The following is a 22,937-nucleotide window of genomic DNA, read 5'->3' as shown; positions in this document are numbered from 1 at the left end:
CTGTGAAGGAGGCAGACTGCTATCCTTCTATGGGGGACGGGGCCAGGGCACAGAGCGGCTTTAAAAAACCTGCCCACAGTCCCAGATCTAGAAAGTATTGGAGCCTAGTCAGTCTGGCTCCAGACCCCAGAAGTGGGGCATATTCTGGAGGAGGGGACAGACCTGCCCATCTAGCGCCCATCTGGCTCCCCTCTGCCCCTCATCAGAGCAGCCTCCAAGGGGTCCACAGAGCCTCCAGGACTCTGGGGAACATGAGAAAATCATGAAGCCCCCAATCCCTCCTCCCAGTCACCAACTCCTCCAACCACACTCCCCCCAAGTTGACTGCAGTCTCCACTTGCACACCTTCTCAGGGGCACGCTGTCTCCCGGCAGAGCCCACTCTGTTTCTGCGCAGCTGAGACCCTTCCAAGAGTCCTCTGTAGTGGCGAACCACGCTTACCTGGTTCTGTAGGCCTAGCTGCAGGCGGGTCCGTCACCTGGGAGGTCTGATTGCACATGCCTCCATAGGGTGGCCTCCAGGTGTACTCTGGCTGCAACGAGACTGGTGCTTAGTGATCAGTAATCACACGTGAAAATTACAATAGCAGCTGTCATGCCAAAACAGCACTAAATACATATTAATCAGGTACACAGGTGTCCTTTTGTATCCTTGAGGGATTGGTGTCCCCCTACTCAAGGATAACAAAACCCGCAGAGGTTCGAGTCCCTTCAATGAAATGTTGTAGCATCTGCATATAACCTGTGCATGTCCTCCTGTATACTTTCTATCGTCTCTGGATTACTTATACCATACAATGTAAATGCCAGGTAAATAGTTGTTAAATACTGTATCCTTTAGAGAATAGTAACAAGAAAAAGAAAGTCTGTACGCGTTCAAATAGAGACACACCATTGTAGACCTAATTACACAGGACATGTGAGCAACAGTGTAACAGTTTTCCCAAATACTCTTTTTACTGAATTTATTGGGGTGACGTTGGTTAATAAAATTATACAGGTTTCAGGTGTACAATTCTATGATACACCATCTATATATTGTATTGTGGGTTCACCACCCAAGTCAGGTCTCCTTCCATCACCATTTATCCCCTCATCACCCTCTTCCACCTCCCTGAGTGTTTCCAACCCATGGTTCACGGAAACCACAGATGTGGACCCAGTGGACAGGGAGGGCTGACCACAAACGCGCCATTACAACAATCCGGGCTGTCACTCCCATTTCACTGGTAAGGAAACTAAGTCTCAGGGAGGTTATGTAATTTTTTAAAGGTCATCCATCTAGGAAAGTGGCCAAATTTCTATTTGAATCCAGGCCTCTATTACCCCAGTCTCTTAAGCCTCACACCATACTCCAGCGTTTAAATCTGTGTATAAAGAATCGTCACAGGGAGAGAAGCTGGAAGAGGCTGGAGAGCAGGCTGCTGTCATGGTCCTGGTGAGAGTGGGGAGGCAGAGACGGGTGAGGCAGAGGGGACTGGACAGGACAGGACTGGTGTCAGCAGCTGTTTGGAGAAAGAATGATAAGCAAGGAAAAAAGAAAGCAAAAAAGGGAGAGAGAGAAGAAAAGAGGAAAGGAAATTGCAAAAGGGAAAGAAAAGGAAGAGAAAAAGGAAAGGGAGCGCATGCACGGTGAGGATCGGTGCTAGCTGACTACACGTGGAAGTCGTAAGAGAAAGTCCAACCCGAACTCTGATACACCCGGCCTGGCTGGTTGGACGGAGCCCTCCTTGTGGCCCACCCTCTTTCTCAGCTTTTTCTGCCTTACGTCAGTGACCCAGAGCAGCTCTGGACTGGACAGTGCCCCCTGCTGAGCAGGCCAGAGCCAGGCCCCAGACATCTGAGTGCTGGCAGGAGGGAGCTGGAGCTTCTGACACCCTCACCTGGCCTTGCCCTCTAGAAAGTGTCTGGAGTGGCCTGTGTGTGCGCCCTAGAGTGAAGGAGGGGCACGGACTCACCAGATGGAAGAGGCGCGAGTTGGGGAGTGGGGGCGGGTGCTCCATGGGCACGGGGGGCGGGAGGTATCGGATCTGGGACCGGTCCTCGAAGCCGTGGTGCGGCACCATGGCTGGCATGGGCGGGTAGGCATAGGGGTAGGCAGCGCAGAGGTGCTCTGGGTGGGGCTCCACGTGGTAGCGCTCCGCCGAGGCCTACGAGAAAGGCTGGGGTCTGGCTCTGGCCTGTGCAGCCTGTCACAGGCCACCCCCAGTGACACCCATCTCATCTCTCATCCTCTAGAATTACAGTTCTCTTCATGAAGGCTGGCACATGGGCATGGAATACCAACAACGATGACAGCTAATGTGACCCGAGTACTTACTCTACCCCAAGTACTCTTCTCAGTGCTGTACTGGCAAGACCTCATTAGTTAGCTGGGAATCTGAACAAACACTGCCTCTCCCACCAGACTGCAGCTCTCGGAAGGAGATCAGGCCAAGTGCGTGCTGCTGCCTCCCTCAAGCCCCCTCACCTTTGCCTTCCTCTTCTGCTGTTTAAGGGCTTCTTTTGCCTTCTCTTCATCTTTGAATGCTTTTAGCTAAGAGAAGACAGGAGGGAGAGACGATCGTCAGCTCCGGTGCTTCTCTAGCAGCCCCAGGGTCGATGAGCAGACGCACGGGGCCAGTGGCCTGGGCTGTCCTCCCTGGCCCAGCCCTGGGGAAGGGCCCTGAGGGGGCGGGCACAGCCCAGGCCGGTGGCCGCAGGGAGGGCTGTTCACTGTAGGAGGTCAGAAGGGTTCCTGTGAGCTCACTGCTTCTGTGCTTCCATAGTAACACTTTTCAGCTGCATGCTGGGAGACAGTGGGGAACTCAGGGCCAACCCCTAAATTTGCTCTTTAAAGGCATCAAGAGTGGCTGAGGAAAGTCAGAGTTAGAGGTCAGAGTGGGAGTGGGCTGTCCTGCTGAGGCTCACAGAAACTCAGTAGCAGAGCCAGAAGGAGAAGCAGTGAATGATGTGACATCCAGTCTCACCAGGGACCGTTCAATCCGTGCCCCAACCACCACAAGGACAGGCCAACAGGCTCCTCCTTGGGCCAGCTCTTCTCACCTGGGCGTTTGACAGGGTGACCTGGGCCTGCAGTTTCTCCACCTGCTTCTTCAGCTCCTCCTTCTCCTCATTCATGCGCTCCCGATCGCTGCGCTCCCTCTGGAAGTCCTCCTCAAAGATCTTCACCTGGAGGGCAGGGAGTGGCGAGGAGGGGCAGCTCTGAGTGGGGCCTCAGACCTGCTGAGGCCCAGAACTCCAGCCTGTTGTCACACCACCTGGACAACCCTCCCCCCAACTTCAAACAGAATACTTCTGGATCCCTCAGTTTTATAGCCTGGGCTTCAGCACAGGGCTTCACTCATACAAGGGGATCTATGGCCACTAGCCCAGAGTGTGGATGGAAGACCCTCTGAGAACAGAAGGCCTACAAAACTCTCCCGAGACTCCCCAGGGTCCCTGGCAGGGAAGGGGCTGGCATGAGGTTCTGCCTCTGCACCTACAGATTCAAATCCTTACTGGTTCCAGATGACTTAGAAGCATCCACAGCATGACACCACAGAGACACACAAGACAACTATGGCCTCTTCAACCACCTTTCAAATCTCCTCTGTCCCTCAAGGAGAAAGTCTCCATTTTATGCTAGTGGGTATTTAATGTCTTGCTGATATGCATTAATTTTCCTTCAGTGACTGGAAAGAGGACTCAAGCTCAGAGTCTACACCAGATAAGAGTAGCCAGCTAGAGTTTAATAAAACTGGCTTTTATTGTATTTCTTGCTTATGGTGACTTTCTATTTATGCAAATAATAAACAGATGCTTTCATTCATAGTAGTGATATAAAGCTCCCTCTTAATTACATTTATTGAAAGTAATTTATTTAAAATTTGTTCTTTTTTAAAAAAATTTCATTTATTTAGAGAGAGGGGAAGGGAGGGAGAGAGGGAAAGAAAGAGGCAACCACCATGTGTGGTTGCCTCTTGAGCACCCCAAACTGGGGACCTGGCCTGCAACCCAGGCATATACTCTGACTGGGAATCAAACTGGTGACCCTTTGGTTCACAGGCTGCTACTCAATCCACTGGACCACACCAGCCAGGGCTAAAATCTATTCTTAAAATACTAGGTAAGTAATGGCACAGCTGGGGTACAGAGATGGCTAAGTCCTAGAGGTAGCAGAGGAATGACCCACCGAGGGACACACTGCTGGAGAGGGTAGGCCTCCCGCCAGACCAGGTCCTGGCAGTGACTAGAAAGTAGGCTACTGGGTACAGCTGCCACCTGATTGCAAGCCCCTCCTGGGTGCCCAGTTCTACCTCCCACCTGGCCCCCTCCCCTCAGGCTCACCTGCTGTTTCAGCAGTTCGTTCTGCGTGACCAGCTCCTGTTTTCTGAGGAGGCCCCCAGCTCCCTCGGGGCTCCCAAAGGCTGCTGGTGGAGATGACGGGGAGGCCTGGATGCTCAGTGCTTCCTCTAGGGCCTGAGATCAGGAAAAGAAGGGATGGGCCCATCAGCTGAAGTCCTGAAAGTTAAGCCCCACTGGCGGGGTCTTCCTCAGGGACCTGCTTCTTGATGATAATAACCACCACCACCACCAGTACTATCTTATAAATGCTACCCTGTTTATTGACACTACACATGTATCATTTCACTGAACCCTCTCCACAAGCCTATCATCCCCATTCCACAGATGTGCAAACTGAGGCTCAAAGACCTGAAATGATTTGTTCAAAGTCATGGCTAGTAAGCAGTAAAGTGGGGATTCAAATCTAGCATGTGCTGTCAACCAGCAGCCTCCACCAGGGTCTTCATGTAGAAGGGAGAATTTCCCTTTTCCTGGGCGGGTGTGGCCCAATCCCAGCACCCACACCTAGAAGGAATATTAAGTCCTTTGGGAGAATTTGCAGTCTCCTCAACCACCGCCCTCCCCAGAGATCTTCAGCTTCTACAGCTCATTCCCACCAAGCCAACCCTTCCATCCTCAACTCTTCTGCAGTTACATTAGACTGGACTTTAACTTCAACTTGCTCACACATTAAAATGTTTCGAGTCACTGGTTTTCTCCTCCAACCCTGTTAGCCTGTTGCTTGAGGACTCTGGAACACCTATCAAGGCTGGCCACGTGCATCACCACTGAGTTTCAGCCCCCCGACAGCAGGGCCCCTGCCCGTCATGTGTTAGCACAGCCCACGGCACCTCCCCAAATGGCAGAGAAGAAACGCCTTGCTCAGCTTGGACCTGGGTCCTCACTTGGTCCTCTTGACTCCCCCAGAAATACAGGGAAGCAGCTGAGCCGAGAGGTCAATTGGGAATGCTGCGAGGGGAGGCTGTGTCTGCCCCATTTTCTTGGTGAGGAGACGGAGGTCCGGGGCAGGGAGGGCCTCACACTGATAAACCGTACCCGTGTCTCCATCCCAGCCACAACACGGGGAACTGGAGGGCAGTGGTCCTGTCTGCGCCATCTCTGCGACCAGCACGGTGGTCACATATTCTGTCTGGATTTAGGCCCCAAGCCCCGCAGCTTGGGACAAATCATTCTTTTCTCTGAGATTAAGTGCCAGGGACCTCAGACTCAGCATAATCAATGCTTTTCAAACACCAAAACCAAACATGAGGGAAAAGCTAGACCACAGATGGATGGAATGAGCCCTCTGGGCCTCCAAATGACACTTCCTTTCAAGGTCCCTCCATCGGTACATTCCTCTGACCCCTGAACTGCCCAGAGGGCAGGGCTGGGATGAGGCCAGCCAGGGTTTAGAGGGTAATATGGAGGCTCAGAGAGGGTACAGGCCTTGCCTGGCCCACTGCCACGTGCCTTGGCCAGGAGGATAGGGTTTTTGCTGTACCCAGCCTACCCCCTGGACTCCACTTCACAAGGGTGGGACCCCCCGGCCCCACGCTCACCCGTCCCAGTCAGCAAGTATTTCCTGAACATGTGCTTGGTGCCAGGCACTGTGCCAGGCACCGGGGGGCATGCCCTAGAGAAGACGCACACCTCCCACCTCTGCATAAGAGAAAATGTCAAATAAGTAATCACACAAAAGTGCAAGAAGGGATGTAAAAAATATTGCCTGTACTCTATAGGCATAGAACATGGTGACCCGAGTGAGATTCTGGGAAGGCCTCGCTGACCCGAGCAGGGTGGTACTATGTGAGGAAGTAGCACGCCCACGGACAGAGCGAGGAGCAGGTACAGGCTCATCCCAGGCTGGCAACTCAGCATGAAGGGAGGGAAGGGCAGAGGTGGGGGAATCTCGGGGCAGCACTGAGGCCCTCAGCACCAGCGCCCTGACCCAGACTTGCCCCTATTGCGTGGAGGGTCAGGGGCACCAGTGATGGGGGCATGGCAGCTGAAGTCAAGGAAGCTCCACCTGCCCAAGGGACCAGGGCTGAGGCGCCCACCTTGTTGAGCCGCTGGATCTCCTTTTCCTGGTAATCCCGCTGCCGGGTCAGAGGGCTCAGCTGATCCTGTAGGTGCCGGACCTTCTGGCGCAGCTCCCTGGCCTCTGTTGACAGCCGCTCCTTGTCAGTCTGCGAGGAGCACAGGGCTGGTGAGCAGGAGCCTCCGCAGGGGGCTGGACGCCCTGCACTGCCTGCCCTGCGCTCACCCAGGCGCGCCCCACCTCCTGCTCTCACTCAGCAGCCCTTATGATGCTCACACACAATGCACGAGGCAAGGCACCGGGCGTCAGAGCAGCGAGGCCCATCTTGGTGAGTGAGGCCCTGGGTTCTGACACCAGCTCCTCCACCAGCCATCTGACACCTGGGGCACTGTCACAGCCCTCCCTAATCTGTCTGCCATTGGTAAGGGCTTCTGAACACAAGTCACACATGGGCTTCAGGAGGTCTGAGAGCCTCAAAACTGAATGGCAAATTTCCTCAGTGCGGTTTTCTAGGGAGAAATGCCATAGTTTCTACCAGATTTGCACAGGCATCTTCTGTGACACACGGAACGTGAGAACCACTGAGACTCTCTAAAGGACCTTCCTGCTCTTAGTCTCTGAACCCAGAAAAGACACTCAGAGACTTAACCACAGCATAAGGCAGAAAGCGTTCTCAGCCGAGAAACAGTACTGTCAAGTCAGAAGAGACAACACTATACTCGAGACGAGGTCAGGGAAAAGCCTCAAGGTGGAAGCACTGCCTCCACACTCACTATGGAAAAACCAGGGCTTCTTCCTTGCATAGAGCCACAGTGGGTTGTTGAGAGCATCAAGTCCCAGCCCCCTTACGTGACGGGAAATGACTACAGGGAGGGGGAGGTGACTTAACCCAGGTGACACAGTGAGCTGGGGCTGGAGACCCGGTCTCCTGGAGCAGGTGTGCTCTCTCGCCGCACAAGTCAGAGGAAGTACTTGGAACAGGGGAGGGCAGCTTGGTCAGAACCTGCGGGCGCTGCCCAGACTCCCGCTGGGGAGGCTCCCGGGTTAGCAAGGCTTCTGCCCTTCTCTATGGGGCCAGCCGCACTGCCCCTCGGCCAAGAAGGGTGCTGTCAGATCCACCTACCCATTGGAGCCAGGGGTCTGGCTGTCACAAGATGTGACAGCACTCAAGAGATAAGTAGGCAGTGTCCTCCCTAATCCTCATGTTCAAGGGGAGGAGCGGTCCCTGAGGCAGGCTGACAGCCCAGATCAGGCCCCTGGGTGTCACATGCCTATGAGAGGGAACTCTGAAATGCAATCTGTGTTGAAAATGTCCACTTTTAAGCTAAACAACAGCCCAGGCCCAGTTCCCACGAAAGGGAAGACACTGTGACATAAAATCTCCCAGAGTCTGGGGGTCAATGGCCTCTCCTCTTTTAGCTGTAACAGGACCCTGCAGGGCCCTGGCTGGTTTCAGTCACATGCCACTGCTCCAGGAGATGCATTCCTGGCCCCCCAGAATGAAATCTGGTTCCTCTTTCTGCCCTCTCCCTGACCCCAGTAACAACTTCTGCGCACTATTTAATACTCAATGCACTTCTGCTTGTTTGCTTCCCTAACCCATTATTTAGCGTCTCCTCCCCCTGAAAGGTGGGACTGGACTGTGCGGCAGAATCCCTGCGCCCAGCTCAGAGCCAAGGGTGTGCTCTGAGGAACAATGAGAGGATGAACCAGTCGAGAAGCTTCTTCTCAAGAGACAGTCCCTCCCCCTCCAAGAGCCAGCACAGCTGGAAACAATCAACAGCACCCCACTCCACCCCAGCCTGTGCACCCAAGCCTGCCCTCTCTTTTTTATTCTGTGCTTCCCAAGCCGGTAAGACTGCAACCGAACAAAAAGTTCTTCAGAAAGGAAAATAAGTAAATACAAAAGCAACAGCTAGTTCAGTCTTCCCCACATTTAGAAGGGAAACTAGGGCACAGGGAAGGAAAGTGCTTTGCCAATGGCCACACAGCCCTGTAGCACCAGAGCCAGAGCTGGAACCCCATCTCCCTACTCCTGCTCCTCCTCGTTTACCCCACTGACTCCTGGTTAATGAGCAGAAAGGAATGGGCCTCCTGGAGCTGAACCCAGGGCCCAGCAATCACACTTGCCTCCTCCACTTCAATCTTGGACTTGGCCAGGAGGAGCTTGCGATCAAAGTCACGCTGCTTCTGCTCCCGCTCAGCTTCCAGGTCAGTCACCTGCTTCTGCAGGTCCGCCAGCTTCTGGCGCAGCTCAGTGATCTGGGTTCAGAGGCAGAGGGTGGGGTGCGTGAGGGTGAATGTCTGAGGTTCAAAGCTGCTGAGAAGGAAGCAGCAGGGGGGACGAAGGGATGCGCCCGCAAGAGCCGAACCCGGGCGTGGCCCTGGCTTCCCACAACCCCCACTCTACCTTCTGCTCGAACTGCTGCTTCATGGACCGGAAATGCTGATCCCACTGCTTGTTCACTTCAAGCAGCTGTGGGGAGAGACAGGGTCAGAAGGGGCTAAGCAGAGCAGGACCACAGAGGGCTGGCTCCACGCACACCGGTGTCCCGAGGAGCGTGCGGTGTGTGCAAACGCTGGCTACAGGCTGCCTCAGTCCCTCACTTCCCAGCAACTCAGTGCTGCCCAAAGAGATGCCCCTTTGTCAACCGCCATCTCTGTCCTTGCCAGGACAGCGAGACGAACACCAAGGCACAGAAACAGTGATTGCGTTCTGTGTGCACTCACATAACCCACACCCACTTAGAGGGCAGTCTGGGACTACGTGTAAAAACTTTAGATTTCTGCTCTCTGACCCTATAATTCTGCCATAAGAAAAGCAACCAAGGGAAGCACTTGCACATAAAAATGTTTGGACAGCACTGATCATCTTGACAATGTTTGTACCACAAAAAAATCTAGAGGCCAATCTAAGCAGGGAAACTATAGTGTGATCAGAAAACGGGGCACTGTGAGCTGTTCGGAACACCTTGTGCACTGCCTCGGGTCTAAGGTGGACACTGCTCATTGGCCACACTCTTAATGTAGTAATTCCTCAGGGACAAAAGACAGCCCTGCCTCATAAACAAACAAAATAATGGGAAAGGGCATCCCAAGTTCAGATACACAGAATAAAAAGTACTTAAGGTTAAAGGTATATTTATATATGTGTGTGTGTATATATATATATATATATATAAACTATTTGAAAATAAACTATCTTTGAGGGCTGCCCTCAAAGATAGTTTATTTTCAAGAAAAAAAGGAAAAAAATTGCAATGCAGTATGTATAACCTTCTTCTTTAAAAAAAGAGGTTATCAGTAAGTACATAGAAGGAAACAAGGAACATGTAACAAATTGTTATTAACTGTGGTCATCTTTAGGAGGTGAGATTCTCAAATCCTTTTATAATTAACACTATACTACTCTTGTAACTGGAAAAAAATACCTTACGGCAATATAAACCAAAGCTAAAGTTAACGTGCACTAAGTGAACGACTAAAGGCCTGATGTCCAAATGTTGCCGGCGGACCAGGGAGGCAGGGAGGCAGGACGGCCCAGGGACCTGGAGAAGAACCCGAACTCCGTGGAAAGGAGAGGCTAAGAGGACAGAGAGGACTGGGCTCCACCTGGAAGCATGGCCTAGGGGTGGGAGATGGAGGAGCACACGTGAGATGTAAGGGAATACCTCAACTTCCGGGGACTCTCAGCTGGTTAGAAGCAGCACCACAAAAAGGCATGGGATCTCTCCTGCTATGACAGTCCCTCCCTAAACCAGCTACGTGGTGACAGATGAACTCCAGGCTCCCCACTGTGAGGCTGAAACTCACCTACCTAATCACAACCTCTTCCTACCACCCCAGTTCAGCCTTCATAAACCACCCCTCCCCTGTCAACAGTTTTAGGCTGTGCCAAAAACGCCACCTCCTCAGAGTGACCCTTGTGGGCAAGGGGGCTGATCCAAGAGACAAGAGTCCAGGACGAGACAGCTAGTCTCTCCCATGACCAGATGGTTCGGTGGTTGTCATGGCAGAGCCCAGGGAGGGCCTTTGTCCTGTGGGTCCCAGGAGGCCACCTACCTCTGTGCGCTGCTGCTCCAGCATCTTCACCTTCTTCTCAGCGGCACCCAAGGCTCCCACCTCTGGGATCTTGCCTGCTGCCACACCAGCCTGGGGAGCGACAGAGAGGGGCCTCCAGCGAAGGCTCAAATAACTATTCTCCCACCACTAAGAGCTCCTCGAAGGCCCCTCACCTAGCCTACACTGCTCTACCCTCCCACCCACCAGGACACTGCTATACAGCCCGCCACGACCGAACCCCCTTGGGGAAGTCCCCTGAGACCATGATTCTCCCTCCCTGAGCCACAGTGGCTCCTGGTCCTCCCCCCTCCCACCTCCCCACAGCCTCTTCCTCCCTGGCTCAGGCTGTAGCTCTAAGTACTGCCAGCTGCCTCCTCTGCCCCACCCCACATCAGCCAACAAGCCTCTGGCCTGGAAGGCAAGAATGATCTGTTTTTAAATGTCCCATAAAATGATTACTTAGAAACGCTTTTAGAAAGACACAGAAATAAAGATGTGTGTATCTAAGACTAGTACGTGTACACACGTCTCCTGGCTCTGATCCCCGAGAGGGCCTAAAGCAGTGACACCCCAGTAGCGACGAGCACACCGAGGGCCCAGGTCTTGGCTTCTCAATACCATTCTCCAACACAAAAGGAACAGAGCTCCTCGGACGAGTGGTTAACTCCACCGGGGCAGGGAATGGGTCTGGAGCATCTTATGGTGCCAGAAAGTAAGAAAGTGCTTAACAATAACAACAATAACAGCATGTCCAATGGGCATAGGAGACAACATGAAAGAGCTTCCTATAGTGAAGCTGGAATAAGGAGAACAAGAAAATAAATTGTGACAGTACTGGACTATAACCCAAAGAATAAAAATAAAATATCCTTGAGTCCACACTGCTAGAAAGAAATAGCTGAGTAAGAAGTGAGGAGAAGGGAGCGCTTTCCTTGATGAAGAATTCCAATCGGTGGCTGTAGAAGGCAGGAGGGACACACAGAACTGCCATCATAACATTACAGTTACCACAGTCACTGCAGTGACACTCCCCCCGACACCAAAATCAGTGGGCGGGCATGTGAGGAAAGGCAGGGCATTTGCACAGCCTCCAAGTCTCTCCTTAAAAATAAGTATCAATTACGAAGAGAAAACACGTCACCTTCTCCAGAGAAACCTGCCAGCCACCCCTCAGCCCCGCAATCCAGGCCGGAGGGAGCAAGACACACAGGCCTGGCTCAGCCCTGCCACGGCGCCCCAGGAAGGGCTCGACGTCACCTCAGCCTGATCGCGAGAACGCACCCAAGTGAACCCAAATTGAGGGACATTCTACAAACACCTGGCCGGTGAACCCCAAAGTGCCAAGCTCATGAGAGACAAGGGGCCACTGGGACCTGACAGAGTGGGGGCGATTGAAGAGTTGTGACAGCTAGATCCAACGTGGGACTCGGAATGGATCCGGGCACAGGAGAACACGAATGGAAAACCGGTGAGACCTGCAAAGCTGTCAGTTTGGTGACCAGTGCTGCATTTTCCAGTCCACTGAACCCAGGCTGCGTAGGACTTGAAGGCATGGAGTGCGCCCTAAGGGCAGAACTCGGGAGGCTCGAGTTCCCCCTGCAGGCTAAGGTCTGTAAGCACACCACAGAACAGGTACAAGGAGCAGGCTGCGGGGGCGCCTCCTGGAGGGGGCACTGTGTGCGCCCCCACTGTGTGTGTTCCTCCTTCCAAGGAGGAAAAGGTGGTGCCAGGCTCCCAGAGGGTATACTCTTAACCTCCATAAAGAAGAGAGGAGTCAGACTGCCTGGCAGCTGGCGCCAAATCTGCCACTAAGAGCAACGGCTAATGTTGACTGACGGTTGACCACGGGCCAGGCACTAAGCCTACTCTCCAGGCGGCACACCCCTGAACCCTCTGACACAGGTTAGCATCTCCATTATGCAGAGGAGGAGACCGAGGCCAGCGAGCGTATGTAACGTGTTCAGGGCGGCGGCAGCATTCCACCCATGTGTGACTCGGGCGTGGGTGCCACAGCTGGGCGTGCCTCCCACAGGGCCTTCCTCTGGGCAGGACAGTAGGAACATCTGGCCTCCCAGGGAGTCAGGTATGATGAGTTGATAGTAAAGGGCTTTGGAAAAACGAAGGGGCCTGCCCACATAACCCCAAGAACCCAGGGGATATCAGGGAGTCTCCAAGTCACTTCCACAAGAGGGCAGACAAGAGGGCAGGCTCCGATGAGAGGGATAAGTGGAAGCAGAGCAGGGCTCCTTGGGCAGGATTCAGAAGGCTGCTTCTCAGCACGGTTCCCTGCTGGACCCAGGTCTGCCAGACAGCCAGTGGTACACGATGGCACAAGGTCACCCTTTCCAGCCTCCTGGCATGGCTGGGTCGTGGAGTAATAGCCTGGCCTTCCTACCTTACAGGTGGAGCAGGGGTCCAAATAGGACAATGATTTACCAGCCTTGGGTAAACTCTTCAGTAACAAGTAATTAAGTTATTAGGATGATTACAACTATCACATAGGTGTGGGGCTTATTAAAGACACCACGTCCTGTAGCAGGGGAAAGGCAAGGGAAGCCAGGCAGGCAAGGGAAGGAAGAGCCAGCTCCTGCTCAGGGACTGGATGTGAGCCAGGGAGAGAGCACGGGGCAAGCGGGCTGGCCTGATGGCACTACCAGGCCATGCCCTCCTTGCTCGATGTCGGAAGCTCCAGGACACAATCACAGGAACTTAGCAGAGTCCTGTGAAAGGCTTGTAGGGAACTAACAAACACCCTAATTCTGCCCAAAATATCTGAGAGGTTTAACTGACGTTTGGGAGCCACCTGGTAAGAGCGACCTGGCTAAACTAGGATGTGTTTAGGGAATGTGCTCACACTAAGCAAAGACTCGCCGGCACTTTCTATAAGCAATGGCTGGAGGTACTAGAGCTCTTCAGCCTGGAGAAGACAGGGCTTGTGAGGGGCACAGAGCCACGGTGGGGGCAGGCAGCCTGAGTGTGGCATAGGGAACGGTGCTCCATGTGGCTGACGGCAGAGTGGGGGTTGAGCAGCGGAAGCTCCAGGGGGGTGGATTGTCTGGTCAAGCCAAGGAAAAGCCATCCAACAACTAGAACCTCTGAGCAGAGGAGCTGGCTGCAGCAGGAGGCAGTGAGCTCACTGCCACCGGGGGCAGCCACAGGGCGAGGCACCGGGCCCTGGGGACACGCGGAAGGAGTTTCCGATCACGTACCTGCGGCTGTCCGGCTACCCCCTTCTTGCCCGTGCCTTCCGCCCTGGGTGCGCCCAGCTGCCCGCAGGCGTCCTCCTTGCTGCTGCTCAACAACTTCTTGAGCTCCATGTTCTCCTCCCTGGGTCGAAGGCAAACAGACGTCACAGGCTGGCCCTGGGCGGGGAGGCCAGGGACCTGGGACCTACTGCTCATCTGAGTCCCGGGGTGGAGGGACTGAGGTGAGCCCTGGAACCACAAAGGACATCCTGAAGCCACTTGGGGGCAATCTGTGGGCCTCCCTAGAAGTCGCCAATCAGCAGCAGAGTTTCCCCAACTGTGGGATGCCTGTGGACAGATCTTCAGGACACAACCAAACCAGCATTAAATAACCCTGGACCACACTCTGGTGAGGAAAGTACATCTTTTCCAATTACGTTCGAACCCCATCATGGACAGGAAGGGAAAGTCTCAGTTAACAGGTCTTGAGTACCTCTCCAGTACTCCCCAGGCTCCCTGGTTTCCAGCTCAGAGCCTTCAGTGGGCAACAGTACTTTGCCAGAATTATGAATGCCCTCCCATTTCATTGCATTTATTGCTGTAGTAATAATTTATTTATTTATGAGAAGTAACAGTCTTCTACTTACTCTAATGAAAGCATTCCTTGTAATAATTTTAAGTCAAAAAACATGGTTCAAATGAAATTCTTAAGTAAATAATAAGGTAGATGATACAGGATGTAATACAGGTGGTGATACAGCCTTGGCTGGTGTAGCTCAGTGGCTTGAGTGTGAGGCTGTGAACCAAAGGATCGTGGTTCAATTTCCAGTCAGGGCACATGCCTGGGTTGCAGGCCAGATCCCAGCAGGGGACCCACGGGAGGCAACCATACATTGATATTTCTCTCCCTCTCTCCTTCCCTTCCCCTCTAAAGATAAATAAATAAAATCTTTTTAAAAATGTTTAAAAAAGGTGGTGATACAGATTCTGGTGTGACTGAAATGTGGAAAGTGTTTAAGTTCTGTCTGCCAGCTGGGTTTCCATGTGGCAACAGAAAAACAGAGAGGTAAAGGGGCTTTTCACAGGTCACACAGCGGGGTCCTGGCTCTTGCCCTCTAGTCATGAGTCTTTTCTGCAGCCCGGGTTTTTGGGTCCGTGAATGAAGTCCTTATAGCTATAAGACTCCAACTGCTCGGAAATAAATAAATGCATGCAGATTCGAAGTGAACAGAGGCTCACTAGTGGCACATTAATCCACCTAGACCTCACGTGCCTGTCTCTGAGACTGTCTCCCTCCACATAATGAGATCACGATTTAGCCCTCATGATCTCTAAGGGCCCTCTGAATTCTGACGGTCAAGATCAGTGTTTCTCAAATGTGATCCTGGGCTAGCTCACAGCAAAATCAGAGGCCCTTTGGAAAATGCAAACGGCTAGGTCTTGCCTCAACCCCATGGGCTCAGAATCTTGGCAGAGCAGGGAGGGTGGGAGTGTACACTTGTATGCCTTCCTGACCCTTAGTGACCCTGATGCCTATCAGGTCTGGGACTCACTAGCCCTGCCTGTTCTCAATGACGACCAGCAGGGGGAGCAAAGCCCTGAGCCCTCTCTCCTACAGCCAACCAGCAGCAGTTAGCAGTCTGAGCTTAGGGGCAAGTTCGAAAGGGAGAAGTGCAATCTGCACAGACCTGCTTCTGAAGTTCTCAAGGCACTTTATAAACAGACACTCCCCAAGATACCCGAGAAGAACCAAGAGACATCCAAAGCAGGGCTCTGGGCACAGGCCCCAGAGAAATTAGTGCCATTCACCACCCCCTCCTGCTGGCCATCCCACTTCTCACCCTGGCTCTGGGAGCCTGGACCTACCGCAGCCTCTCAGCAGCCTGATCCCGCTGTTCCAGGCCCTTGTCCAATTTGGCCTTCAGAGCCTCATTCTCCTTCCGAAGCTGCTCACACAGGGTCTGCAGGGCAGAGGGGTAGATGAGGGTGAGGGAAGGGAAGGGGGGCACCCCTAGTGCAGGATCATGCTGGAGGACAGGACAGGCTACAACCACAGTAATGGTGCTGCACTGTGTCTTTACTAAGTTCTCAATCTTTCAACAAATACTTAGTGAGCACCTAACTGTGCCAGCTTTGTGGCTGGGTGCTCTTGCACTCTCTGCGTCATCGGAGCCTCACAGCATCCCCAAAGCTACATAATTTATCTCTATTTTCAAAGTAGGCTAATGCAGGTGAATTAATTTGCATGAGGCTGCACAGCTGTTAAGCACCACCAAGGAGATTAAACTCCATCTGGCAGGCCCTCACCTAGTCTCTTTCCCCACTCCCTTCCCTCCCCCAAACGTCATGTAAGAGCAGAGAAGGGAGGTGATGGCGGTGAGCTGGGCAGGAGGCAGAGACTCTGAAATTTACCAGATGGTCTACCTGTCCCCTTCCACTTCCATTTCCATTTCCCTGGGGCTCCATGCAATCATGTGACTAGTTCTGGCCAAGGAGTGATGAGTGTAAGTCATGTGTCCCTTCTAGTCTCTTCTCCCCAGTGCCTGTGTCTGCCTCATATTCCAAAGGCCACGAGATAAATGGGCTACTAAACTAAATGTGGAGCAGAAACAAGTCCCTGCCATGTGGAACGAGAGAAAACTTTTACATTCTCCTGAGGGATTTCAGAGTTGTTTGGTTCGCAGGAGAGACTTGGGAGGGCACTGAAGCCTGAAACCCGGGGGTGGTCAGACACGAGGGGTCCAAGGCAAAGAGAAAACCACTGTAATTGCTTCCAATGCCTAGCAGAGGCCTTGTGCCATACCCAGCCTGGACATGCTTGTTGAGTAAACCAAGAAACGAATCAACAAATGAATGAAGAGGAACTGGAGGAATGTGCCTCTGCCACAGGTGGGGCAAATACCCAGGATGCCACAGCCCTGGGCGGGGCCTCCAGGGAACAGAACGTCCTGCTCCTGGCCACTAAGGGAAGTTCAGAACGTGGCCTCATGTGCTGTCCACCCTCCTAGGCTAGAGGGCTGTTTCTTCCAAGTTTCTGGGAAAATGCCCCAGGCACAAAGCAGCTGATGGAGAAAGGTCGTCACAAACGTCATCACATTCCATCAAAGGCTAAGAGAGCTCAATTGTGAGTGTGTTAGTTTGTTTGTTCATTCATTCATTTGTTTACCAAATGTGCATTAAGCACCTATTAAGTGCCAGGCACTGGAACACAGTGACGACTATGACAGACAAGGTACCTTCCTCTCTTGTGAGGCTTATAGTCTAGCAGGAAGTGCAAGGAAAAAAACCCACGAAGTAAAAACCACCTAATAAAATAAAATTACTATAAACTCTGGTAAGAGCTAAGAATGAAACCAACAGAGGCCTGATACAAAAAAATAGCAGAGGTTGACAGGACCCCCTTTTACAAGGCCCAGTATGGACCCCCACCTCAAACCGTAAAAGTGGACAGTGAAAATGATCTCATCCATGTGATGTGCCGGGTTCCACCCGTCCTGCCCCCAGCTCAGCTTTGATGCCTCTAAGCCTGGCTGACATCCGGGAATCTCTCCTGCAGCCTGGCTCTCCAGCCCTGCCTCCTAGCGTGCCCCTCACTGGAGGTGGAAGGGGGCTCCTGCGCTGTCCCTGGAGTCCTCGGCTCCCCACACCTCTCCTCACACTGTGTCTCCAGCCTGGATGCCTCTCCTGCTCTTGTCAGTCAGCCTAGACCTTTCTCAAGGTCGCGCACAGTAAGACTTCTCCCCCCATCTACTGGGTGCTTCAATGTTTGCAGACATAAATGAGGCCTTAGACCGGTGACTGATGTAGAAGGTACAGGAGGGAAGAACAGCTCTGTCAACCAAAGGGACAGGTTCTCTGGTCCTGAGCAGGTCCTCTGGGAGCCTCCGCTTCACCATCTGTACCTCCTTACACCCAAGCCCTCAAGACTAACATCCCCTGCCCAGGACAAATGTCTGGTCATGATCAAATCCTAACAGTGACTATTTTTTGAGTGCTTACTGGTTCTACTCTGTACCAAAGGCTTCACTTAACACTCACAGCAGCACCATGAGGTAGGCATTCTCAGCACTGTGTTACTGATAGGGACAGTGAAGGACAGAGAGGACACATGACTTGTCCAAGGTCATTTGGCAACATGTACTCCTTGACCAAAGACCCTATGACTTCAAGTCCGGGGCTGGCCTGGGACATAAATCTGACTTCATTTCCAGGGCACAGGGAGGGTCATGAGAGGAAGCTTCCTCTGCTGGGCAGGCAAGCTGGGATGGGGGCTGAGAGCGTGGGCTTTGGAATATGACAGATTGACGTTGAAATCCCACGTGCACCATTTACCAGATGGGCAACCTTAGGCAAAAAACAACAACAACAAAAAAACACCTCTCAATGGCTGCACCCCCAGCTCTGAAGTAGAAATAACGCCTTTGCTCCCCACCTCTCCCCACCAGTCTGCGGAAAACCAGGCAGGGCCGTTGCCATCTGTCCACATCCCTGGCCCGAGGGTACCCCAATCATGAATCTGCACTGCCTACCCCGTATTTCCCAATTTCCTTCCTCTTCCTTGTTCCTTCCCACAACTTCCTTACCCTGCTCACTACCCCAGACAAGAAGCCCAAAATCAGCCCCCAACGTCAACGTCACTCTCAAAATTCCCCGAGTACCAGGGATTCCCAAGAAGAGCAGGAAGAGGTGGAGAAGGTGCACACTGATCCACTGTGGGGGCCCTCCCCTGGTTGGCCTCACCTGCAGGATGGAGGTGCGCTGCTCATTCTTGTGCACCTTGGAGGCCAGCCGGTTGAACTCGAGGGCCATGCGACCCAGGTGGGTGAAGAGCTGGCTGTGGTCCGGCTCCTCCGCACACACACTCAGGGTGGTCTCCAGGCGCTGCAGGTGCAGCATCAGGTTGCTGTCCTCGTGGGGCAGGGGGCCCAGATCCTGGGGAGGGGGCAAGGACCACTCTTTAGCAGAGGCTGAGTAGCTACCGCCGGCCATCCTCCCTCTGCTTCCCCATTCCTCATGACTCAGTTTCCCCCTCTGATCCCAGCTTGGCCCAGGGAAATTCTCCAGTTACACAGGTTCCCTGTCTTGGGCTGACTCACAGGGCAGGACCAGGGGCTCCCAGGCCACCAGCTGGTTCACCAGCAGTGGAGCCATTCTCCCGCCTCCCACACGTGGGCCTTGCCGAGTGCCTGAGGGCAATCACTCATCATCGGGGCCCAGAATTCCTCTACAGAATGGACACACACCCCTGCCCCTGCTTCTGTCTCTCAGGGTTCTCAGGAGGTCGAGCCGGTAAGTAGCAGCAGCAAGCCCAGGAAAGGGGTCTCCCTCTAGGTACAGTCCTGCCTCTTGGGCTCAGGGAGTCCTGACCAGGGAGCCACACAGAGACCAGAACTGCCTTTTATGTCTATACATGTGTCTTCTGGGGAATGGCCCAAGCATTCACCAGCTTCTCAGAGGACCCGAGATCCAAGACAGGTTAAGAATCATAGCTCTAGATATTTCAAAGAATCCCGATCCATATAAGCAAGAAGTACACTGTGCACAAGACACCCCAATTTCAATAATCAATCGATCTCTCTCCATCATTCCTGTGCCTATAACAACTCTTCCAGAGACAGGGCCTCAGGATGCCAACACCGTGCCCAAAGGTCCACAGTGGCAGCTTACAGCTAACTTCCGCAGGCACAGCTCCCCTTCCACCACCTGAGACCCCACCTTCCTCTGGTGGAAGCTCCTCACCTCCTCAGGCTTTGCTCCCAGTGTCCCTGTGCTCGTCCTTCCTGGCCCTGCCCACAATTCCAGCTACTCTAGCAGCCCGCCCTGAATATGTACGGGAGTTTCAGGGGGGTCACAGGGAGCCTCAGGGTTCAGTCTGGGAAACCAAGGTACGGAGGTAAGGAACTTGCCCAGAGTCGCCCAATGGGTCAGCGGCAGAGCCAGGACTGGAAGTTAAGCTTCCTGAAGTTCAGTGAATGCCTATGTAATACTGCTAGCACCTTGTTCTAATGGGAGACAACACCGCTTCTCTGCAGTGACTCTGCAGTGACTCTGCATTCACCCCTACCACCTCTCCTCACGAAGGGCTGCAGGTGGCGAATGCTGCTCTATTCCAGGCCCTCGAACTGCTTCATCCTCTGATCTGTCCAATTAGCCTACAAGTTCCTGGGAGGGCAGGGTGGCCATCTTTTCTTTGCTCAGCACAGACTACGCACATGGTGGGGCTAAGGAGGAACTTATTAATGAGATTAAGTTACAGGTCCAAGGTCATAGAGCAAATACTTTCTGAGCAGGAGGTTTTTGCTGCCTGTGTCAGCTTCTCAGAGGCCTCAAGGACAGAACAGGACAAGAGGACAGAAGTTTCTAGGAGACAAAACACCAAACCATCCTAATACTCAGCCTGCACAAAAGTAAATCACCCACCACACGCTGCTCTGGGCCTCCCGACCCTTTGTCTCCACTCGAGCAGAAACCCACTAGCCCCGAGGCTGAGTCAAAGTGTGCGGAGGTGCCAGGAATTCAGAGAAAGCCAGCGGGGCTGGTGATGTGCCCAGGCTTTCACAATGATCGGGCAACTGTGTGACCCAGGTAGGGGAAGTCACCAGCAAGGAATTTGCATAGGCGAGTGAGAAGCATCCCCTGCTCTGGCCCCCCTTGTGTCCCCAAGTGACCTCGGAGTGCCCAAGGGACCTCAGTGGGCCGTGTGCCTCTCGCCCAGGGCAGGTGACTGAAACAGAGAGGAGACACGGAATGTGCCCAGGGATCGATCTGTCATCCACTCACCACTGCATTTCTGGTGCGGCCGCTGCTCTGTGGTGGAGAATTCTGCTCCTCGGCAGGGACCACTTCGAACTCAGACGAGGTGCCCTGTCAGAAAGAAAGGTAGAGGCTGCCTGGGAAAAGAACCCCGCGCCCCTTGTGTGAGAACCCACAGCTGGGAGCAGCGGGGCAGGGCAGAGATGGAAGGACAGTATCTCTCCCCATATCCACATTACCGGGCAGCCCCTCCATGCGGGAGGGTGGGGGAGCTGAGCTCCCCGGTTCATTGGAACTGAGAAGCGGGGTTCACAACAAGTCTGCCCGCAGCCCACTCCCTGTGAGCTCGCCTCCCCTCTGTGGCTGGTTTCCTCCTCTGTGAAACAGGGAGACTGGGCTAGCTGATCTTAACCCGATAGACTCTAGGCCTTCTTTTTTTCTTTAACTTGCACTTTTAAAATATTTTCAGGAACTCCAGTATGGTGATACGGTTACACTCTCTTGACTAGATGAGGAAACTGAGGACAAAAAGTAGGGACTGAACCCAAGGCCTGCAAAGCCCACGTTCCTGCTGAGGCACCAGCGTTGTCTCCCAGGCCCTGGTGTCACCAACTGGTCACCTGGAGAACACAGACAGCAGCCAGTGTGGCCACAGTGGACTGGTCCTGTGCCATCCTTGCCAGATCCACCCAAATCCAGGATGGTCCAGGATTCCCGGTCTTTTTCTCATCTCTCAGCCACTCCCAGCAGAAGGGACTGGTTAACAGATCGGCTGATGGTCCCTCTGAACCAGCACCCGGCTTTGGAGTTGCTATGACTCCAGAGTTACACTCCAGGGCCTAATAGGGAACAGGGAAAAGCCCAGGCACCGCCCCTAGACTACAAAGGCGATGTCGGCCTTCACTCGGAAAGGGCCGGCCATGAGAGCACGGCTGGGAAGAGCTCCGCCGGCAGCTTTTGCTGAGCCTCACGGCCACCGCGAAGCCAGCCCTGAATCTTGGACTGCCCTAAAAAAACCTCCCTTCACTTCTATCCTTCCTCTGCTGTCTCCCTGACCTGGGAAAGTGCTCCTCTCACTCTGGACCTGATCCGCAGGGTGACGATACCAAGTGACACAATCCCTGAGTCCCTTCCGACCCCAGGACACCAAGTGCAATTTCTCGAGGCAAACCCATACCAGACAGTTTCTGAGCCTTTTGTGAGGAAGTAGGTTCCCTGTCACTTCCACCTGTTTTCCTTGTGCTGCTCACAGTCAGTACATGCTCCACATCACGCGGCCTAGTGTGCAGGAAGGACTGCTTGTGCGCACCAGGGTCTCCTAGTAATTTTAACTGTGACCTTCGTTTATAAGTGGGGAAATCACCACCCCACAGAGGCTGAGATTGGCTTGCCTAACATCCTCCAGCAAGTCAGACTCTGGGCTCCTAGGATCCTGCCCTCTCTGGTCGTGCCCTTGTATGTGTCAAAGGGACCCTGAAGCCCAGGCAACTTTCGGCCAGGACACCAGATGCAACTTACACTGGATGGAGGTTTGGGGGTGGGCTCTGGCTTGTCACTGGGGTGTGCAGAGTTGGCAGGGGGTGCTGGGACATTCGCATCTTTTCCTAGAGAATTGAGAAAACACAAATGAGCAGCAGGGAAGGGGGAAAGCCCAGGTTCTGTCTCTGGAGGTCAGCCCCAGGCAGAGCAGTTCTCAGAGTTCCTCCCACAAGTCTGGGAAACATCTGGGAGGTGGCCCCATCAGGGGCAGGGAGCCTGGGGAAAACGACTGGCCCTGGACAACAGGGACAGAACCTGAGACCATCATCCCTGGACTTGCTGGCCACTGCTCCTTGCTATCCTGGACTTGCCTCAGTCATGACAGGAGGATGGTCTGCAATTCACAGAGTGTTATTCTATTATCTCAGCCAGTCCTCACAGCAGCTCTGAAGTCTCAGTTTAAAGGTAAGGAAACCAAGGCCTAGAAAAGTCACCAACTGGCCCACAGACACACAGCCAGCAACAGAAAACCCAGGACTCACACTTGGCTGTCCCTCCCCAACCCCCTGCAGCTCTTGTCACAGGGAGTCCCTTGAGGGTAGCTGCACATCTCACCCAGAGATGGACCTGGCACCAAGCTGGGACTCAGACAATATGGCTGAAGAGAGAAACGGAGCCTGGAAACGCCCACTGACTGCCGCACAGTGGACCCTGAGGTCATCACTTTCCTCCATTCAGCCGAACTGACCACCAGCCAGGTGGAAGGCTGCATGCTGGCCTGGGCTGAGAATGTGGGCGGGGCTGCAGCAGGAGGCCCCTGAGTCCCATGTGTGCGACCTTTCCCCCAGAGTCCCAGGCCCTTGCCCTGGACTTGGAGACACACCAGAGGAATGCACGGTGACCACGCACAGGACTTTAACCTTTAGTCACTGTCAGCACTTGCCATTAGCAGGTAGCATATGTATGCTTACATCTGAAATACACTGCAGTAGGGTAAGAGGCAAGTCTAGATTCTTCCATGGGCCTCAGCTTCCCCAGCTGTAAAATGGAAGGAGGGGGGCCAGGCCAGAGAGCTTTCAACTCCTATGCCACCCC

The 22,937-nt window shown here is 53.5% G+C and overlaps 1 protein-coding gene across 9 annotated transcripts in view; it reads right to left on the bottom strand.

Moving 5' to 3' along the window:
• TNIP1 (TNFAIP3 interacting protein 1) overlaps positions 1-22,937 on the bottom strand; it is a 45,731-nt gene that overhangs the window by 928 nt on the left and 21,866 nt on the right. For 6 of the 9 annotated variants that reach the window (XM_037044869.1, XM_037044876.1, XM_037044871.1 and 3 more), the window contains 14 exons: positions 21,882-21,967; positions 20,391-20,474; positions 18,351-18,542; positions 15,477-15,571; positions 13,635-13,752; positions 10,426-10,515; positions 8,774-8,839; positions 8,494-8,625; positions 6,383-6,511; positions 4,329-4,460; positions 3,045-3,170; positions 2,470-2,535; positions 1,958-2,149; positions 442-532 (listed from right to left, as the gene is read on the bottom strand). In XM_037044869.1, the coding sequence (XP_036900764.1) occupies positions 442-532; positions 1,958-2,149; positions 2,470-2,535; positions 3,045-3,170; positions 4,329-4,460; positions 6,383-6,511; positions 8,494-8,625; positions 8,774-8,839; positions 10,426-10,515; positions 13,635-13,752; positions 15,477-15,571; positions 18,351-18,542; positions 20,391-20,474; positions 21,882-21,967 (1,599 nt within the window). The remainder of the gene's footprint in view (positions 1-441; positions 533-1,957; positions 2,150-2,469; positions 2,536-3,044; positions 3,171-4,328; positions 4,461-6,382; positions 6,512-8,493; positions 8,626-8,773; positions 8,840-10,425; positions 10,516-13,634; positions 13,753-15,476; positions 15,572-18,350; positions 18,543-20,390; positions 20,475-21,881; positions 21,968-22,937) is intronic. The other 3 variants (XM_037044873.1, XM_037044872.1, XM_037044874.1) reach the window with 1 other exon arrangement.

This window comes from Sturnira hondurensis, unplaced genomic scaffold, assembly GCF_014824575.4.
Source record: "Sturnira hondurensis isolate 20B ecotype Veracruz unplaced genomic scaffold, ASM1482457v3 Scaffold0004152, whole genome shotgun sequence".
NCBI classification, from domain to species: domain Eukaryota; kingdom Metazoa; phylum Chordata; class Mammalia; order Chiroptera; family Phyllostomidae; genus Sturnira; species Sturnira hondurensis.
This window is presented reverse-complemented; position numbering and strand designations above follow the sequence as displayed.